Source organism: Arachis hypogaea, chromosome 18, assembly GCF_003086295.3.
Source record: "Arachis hypogaea cultivar Tifrunner chromosome 18, arahy.Tifrunner.gnm2.J5K5, whole genome shotgun sequence".
Lineage (NCBI taxonomy): Eukaryota > Viridiplantae > Streptophyta > Magnoliopsida > Fabales > Fabaceae > Arachis > Arachis hypogaea.
The window spans coordinates 35802258-35808257 of NC_092053.1; the positions used below are offsets into that span (position 1 = coordinate 35802258).

At 34.3% G+C, this 6000-nt stretch overlaps 1 protein-coding gene across 17 annotated transcripts; it reads right to left on the reverse strand.

Moving 5' to 3' along the window:
* Positions 1–582: 582 nt before the first annotated feature.
* On the reverse strand, positions 583–5396 carry LOC112770971 (coiled-coil domain-containing protein SCD2). 17 transcript variants are annotated; one of them, XR_011875855.1, is made up of 11 exons: positions 4941–5396; positions 4684–4788; positions 3789–3899; positions 3563–3666; positions 2936–3085; positions 2571–2667; positions 2185–2301; positions 2053–2095; positions 1737–1838; positions 1426–1604; positions 583–1203 (listed from the first exon to the last, which is right to left on the reverse strand). XR_011875855.1 is itself a non-coding variant. In XM_072223996.1 (11 exons), the coding sequence occupies exons 2-6, from the start codon at positions 4734–4736 to the stop codon at positions 2599–2601; spliced, it is 471 nt and encodes a 156-aa protein (XP_072080097.1). In that variant the 5' UTR covers positions 4737–4788; positions 4941–5350; the 3' UTR covers positions 583–1189; positions 1426–1604; positions 1737–1838; positions 2053–2095; positions 2185–2301; positions 2571–2598. The 17 variants fall into 17 exon arrangements, 7 of the variants coding, with proteins under 7 accessions (XP_072080097.1, XP_072080093.1, XP_072080098.1 ...); XR_003186859.2 differs by having other exon boundaries at positions 3563–3671; XR_011875856.1 differs by having other exon boundaries at positions 4212–4788.
* Between the last annotated feature and the right edge of the window lie 604 nt (positions 5397–6000).

Below are 6000 nucleotides of genomic sequence, written 5' to 3' on the forward strand. Positions count from 1 at the left end.
AGTAAACCCAATAAAATTAACCAAACTATTTAAATCTCGGGTCGTCTCTCAAGGAATTGCAGGGAAGTATGTTTATTATTGGCTATGGAAAAGTATATTTTTGGCTTTTGTAATAAGAAACAAGAAAGTAAAATGGCAAGAAAATAAACTAATAACTGAGAGAGCCCTTAGCAAGGAAAGAAAATTAGAAGTCCTATCCTCATTATCATTGTCAATTGTGATGGTAAATGTAAATTGCCTTCACTTAGTTAACCACTAACCAATGAAGGAAAGTCAAGTGTGTGCAATCAACTTGAGTTCACAAGTCCCTGTCAACTCTTAGTGAGAGACTAGATTTAGTGAAGTTTAAGCTAACCGGAAACCTTCAATTACCAATTAACAAAAGGGTCTTGATAACTCAAGAGTCTCCAAATCATCAACCCAAGCTAAGAACACAAAAATATAATTCAAAATCCAACCAAGCATTTTATCAAATACTTGGAAGGCACAAAATGAAAACATAGAAAATTAACAAGGAATAATAAAACCTAAGACTAACAATTGCAAGAAATCAATAACCAACTATTAAAGAAAGAAGCCATAAATATGAAACATAAAATTGCATTAAAAAGGGAACTAAAAGTAACACAAGAGTTCATAAACTAAATGGACAAAATAAAGGAATCAATAAGAGAAGTAGATAACTAAAGTGTTAGAGCAAATAAAAGTAAGAGAAAGCTAAATTAAAATAAGACCGAAACTTAAATCTAAGAATTAATTGAAAGAAGAAATCCTAAACCTAGAGAGAGGAGAGAGCCTCTCTCTAGAATTCTACATCTAAAACCTCAAGTGTGTATGAATGAATAGTGATGATTGGTGGTCTCCCCCTTCCAACTCCATTCTGCAGCCTCTTGTCTAAGTTTTCGGGTCTGAAACTAGGTCAAAAGCAGCCCAAAAATCGCCCCTAGCGTTTTCTCGTAACTAAGGCACGTGACGCTTGTCACGCGTACGTGTCAGCCACGTGTATGCGTCGTTGAACTATGCATAAGGTCACACGTACGCGTTAGTCATGCGTATGCGTCGCTTGGAAAATGGCTTGATCACACGTACGCGTCAGCCATGTGCGCGCGTCACCTCCAGCTTCTTAAATCTTCAATTTCTTGTGTTCCTTCCACTTTGGCATGCTTCCTTTCCATCCTCTAAGTCATTCCTGCCCCATAAAACCTGAAAACACTTAAAATACATATCAAGGCATCGAATGGTAATAAGAGAAGATTACAAATTAGCAATTTTAAGGCCAAAGAAGCATGTTTTCAATCATAGCACAAAATCAGTAAGGAAACTTAAAAACATGCAATTTATATGGATAAGTGTGAGAATAATTGACAAAATCAACTTAATTCAATACAAAATAAACCTTAAAATAGTGGTTTATCAGGTACGAACCTGTTTATTGATACAAATTTAGCCAAGGCTCGTGATATGACATCTCTCCTGGTGCATGACAAAAACTACAACCTTAAATGCAAACAGGAAGTGCATACTTCAGGTCTGTCATCATCTCCTTCATCTTCTAACATCTCTCTAGCCGCTTCCAATTTTCTACGTTTTCTCGGAAAATTTTTCTGCATTGGTTAAAAATCCATCATTCAATTACTGAATAATGCATGGAAACAAGTTTGAATATATATCCTAATAGGTACAATAATATATATCAAATTTGAGAAATATCACAACTATGAAACAAGAAATTTTACCTTTGCTGCTTTTGTAGCAACCTTTTTTTCTGTCTCTGTTACAAACCAGGTTCTTTTGGAGCGGGAAAAGATCTCTTCCTTATGAGTAATCATGTTTTCATCCTATCCATTTCATAAGAGCATGATTATATTTAAATGGAAAATCTTATGAATGAGAAAATGCAGAGAGTGAATGGAAGGTTCAAAGCCACATAATATAATACTACTACTAGGAAGTACTATTTCTTAAACAATAATGTGAAGTGAACACACAAAATTGTAATCCAAGGCATCCCAGAACTCCAAGCAAATAAAACAATGAATCGCTGATCTATACCTTTGTGGCCCCTATTTCAGATTTTCTTAGGGCTCTTTCTTCCCTGAACCCCAAAAAAAGAAAAATTGAGAATTTGAGATGTAAAAATACAGTATAGTAGTTAAAATAAGAGAACCATTAACAATCAAAAACCTCTCTTCTTCATGTACTTCTGCAATTTGATGCTCCAATTACTCAATTACATGAGACCATTTATGTATGAATTGCTCTGCTATAATTCGGCTCTTCAGCTTTGAACCAGCTCTCTTCCTAATCAATTGAAAACCAGCTTTAATAGAAAGACTATAAAAAGGATAATAAAAATCACTGACTTTATTTTTACTCTTAGTTTCTACTTCAATTCTGTCTAAGCAAAGAATCAGTAAGGTATTCAACTAGGAACATCTAAATAACTAGTATTAAGATCATGCATCAGCTTGTTTAACTATACTATCTTAAAAGAAAGACAGGAAGAAATTATGAAACTAAGCTAAAAAAAGGAGAAGTAAAAAATTAACAATCATGGGAAAGAAACTCACAATTGCTTTTAGAAGTGACCAGTCATTATCAGTCACAAATGTGATGGCACATCCTTCTCGGCCAGCTCTTGCTATATGACCCACTCGATGAACATAGCTTCAGAATAAATGATTGGTTAAAGTTAAAATAAAAAATGAAAAATAAAATTCTGAACTCTGCATATTGCATAAGATATCAACTCAGATCAAAACTAGAATGTCAAAGAGAATAAAAAAGATGCAAATCATGTACAGGTAACAACCGAGGTCATAAGTTGTTGTCTACCATTAACAAATGAGGTCAACTACATGGATCAAACAAATCAATTTGGCCAACCCGTTATGCTTATAGATATTTCTTAAAGTAAGGTTTATTTGTTAATTACCTGTTGCATAATCTTGGAGAACTCAGAGCAAAGAATCTTCTTGCCAGATTCATCAAGAACTTTGTTGAGCATAATGTCTTGAAGGGCGACAAGAGTAGTTTCGAGCATGTCAAGTTCGGCTTGGTTTGCAAAGATGAATACTGGGGATGCCTGCAAATATTTTGGCAGTTAGTATATTGCTTAAGATGCACTCATATGACATTAGTTCTGCATATTCAGCTAAAAAGAAAAGAAAAGAAAGGTAAAGAACAGCTAGTCTGTAAGCTTCAAGAATATTATTACGTGATGCTACCCCAGAAGGATTAGTATGCTTCACTACTACACATGTGGGATCCCTAAACTCACACACACAGTTCCAAGCAGCATCAGCATCCAAATAGTTATTATATGACATCTCTTGCAAGAAAAATGTTAAGGGTGTAAGACCATCTACAACATTAACTTATATGAAGATCAATAAAGGATTACATTCATTCAGAAACCCTTCATCCACAAACATGATATAATGGGTTTTGGGATAGTATATATATCCTTCAAAGAATGGATAACTCACAAAAATAAAACCATTAAACTAAACTCAAAGAAGGGCATGCTTGGACAGTTTTAAACTAAAGATATAAAAGACACCTTTAGTGAAGCTAATTCCCGTAACCCTTGCTTGAAAAAAAGCATGCTCTCAATATTTCCCTCCCCGGTAAGGTCCTTCAAGTCACATTTATTTTCTTCCTCATCTACACTGCGACCCATGTGTAGCAGAAAAAAAAAGAAACAATTGAGAGTAGTCAATCACTACAACTAATTGAATAAGGCAAATAAAAAAAGTTAGAATAAAAATCCTAAGTAATGTCACCACCTCCTCCTGGTAGTTTTGCTTTCTTTCCTGCAACTAATACAACTTCAAAAGGATTAGCCGCAAAGGTAGACCAGTAGTTGTATTTTGCTTCAGCAATATCAGTGAGAATACCTGAAATATATTTCAGAGCTATCAATTGCAACAAAATGGAAGTTTCTTCTAATACAAAGCTAATACTTTCTAAATATTTTATGAAACAGGAAGATGAAATTGCATTGCATTTTATAAGGGTTCTTCTTCTTTGAGTCTCACTTCTTGAATAAGGGTATTTTTTATGCCCAAAACAACAACATTTTACTTTGATAATTCCTATAATCCAAACCATGAAACCTATTTACATTACTTAGCATTCACAGGAAATAGAAACCTACAACTTCACACTTTTGTGACTATTATCAAATAAAGTAATGAACACTCCCATACCTCCCTATGTACACCATAATACAATAGAATGATGAAAATTTTGTCTTGCAATTGACTCTAGGCTGCAAAGATTTTGGCCATCAAATGAAATCGCCATAGGCTCATAGATGCAATTTAAGACAAGGGATGCTGCAAATTTATTGGTTGCTCTGCTATGGCGGGAAGGACCTTATGCAGTGGATTGTCATAATTGAAGAAAGCAGAGAAGTGAATGTTGTCGTCCATCATCAGATTAGGGTTCTTAATGTTGGAAAAATTAGAAAGAGACCAGAGCACAAGATTTCTTTTAATTCTCAAAGTTCTTCACACATCAAATTTAGATTTAGTTAAGTTTGATACTTAATCTTGAATTTAGTCAATTTCGAATAAGAATATAATGCACAACTAAAATTGAATTCTTTCTATAGCATGTCACATAGAGATCATTAAACAAAAGGATAAATTTAGTTCAATTGTTGAACATAAAAGATACATGGAAAACAGTTCACTTTTCCGCCTTGGCAGCAGCTTTCGTAGCATTGCCATATAACTATTTTCTGATAGATAGCTGATGCTTGAGCTTCCTATCTTTCAAAACCTGCAAATTAAGATTAAGAGATAATATTCAATTCGGTGTAACAATTCCTAATTTCAAAATTCAGAGTTCAAAATTGTAATGAAATCAAGTTCAGCTAAACCTAGCTATTAGATATTATCAAATTTATGCAGAATTTCACATCAAGAGAAGACCTTGTGCGTCTACGTGCAAGAACGGCGGTGGTGCAAGCGGCGGAGATGTGGTGTTGCGACAAAAGCAGCAACGGTGGCTGGAAGACCTTGGCGACATAGATCTGAGATGAACAAACAATGACATAGATGCGGATCTGAGGCGGATTGGATGGAAACGAAGTCCAAGGAGTAGGATGATGGACGGCGGCTATCGGCAATGGTTACCATGGTGGTGAAGGTGGTCGGCGATGGCAATGGTTGCGGGAGTTAGCCCAGGCAAGTAGCGAAATCAATCTTTCATTGATGAAGAAAAGAGAGAGTGAGAAAGTGAAGAGAAACAAAGGATGGAGAGGGTTTGGGGAAGCTCGCAGGTGAAAGAGGAAGGCAACGCGTTGTGTGAAAGTAAAATTTTCATTTCTTTCTCTTACAGTGTTTCAATTTGATTTACGGATGAGATAAAAAAATATGTGAATAAGAGTTTAGTGGCAATAATGACAATAGCCACCATAATAATTTAAAAAAATTAAAATTAAAAGTAAAAACATATAATAATTTCCTGACAATAGTAATAATGGCCACTAAAATATACAGTAATAATGACAAATATATAATTGCCGCAAAAATATAACTTAAATAAAGAAATTAGTGGCCATTATGTTATTGTCACTAAAAGTTTGTCACTAAAACATAATTTTCTTGTAGTGTGGATTTGGCTGAGTTACTTGGTTGCTATGCTTGTGTACACAAGGGTTGGATTTTTAAATATTGGACTTATGTCAAAATATTGTAGATGTGGCTGGTTTCCTTCCTTTTTGTATTGTAGCCTTTAGAATTTTAAATATCAATTTAGTTAGTACCATAATGTGGATGGTTATTTTATTAAGTATTTGGATGATTGGTTTTCATGCTAGTATTTGGATTGTAAGTTTATTGAACACTTGAGAACATATTTAGTTGAGCATAGATTACTGATTGGTTTTTAAATTGTTTAGATTGATTATTGAAATTTTTTATACTTGACGACTGAGGGTTTAGCTGATAACTAGATGTTCATGCAATGGATTTGGTTGAGTTACTTGAT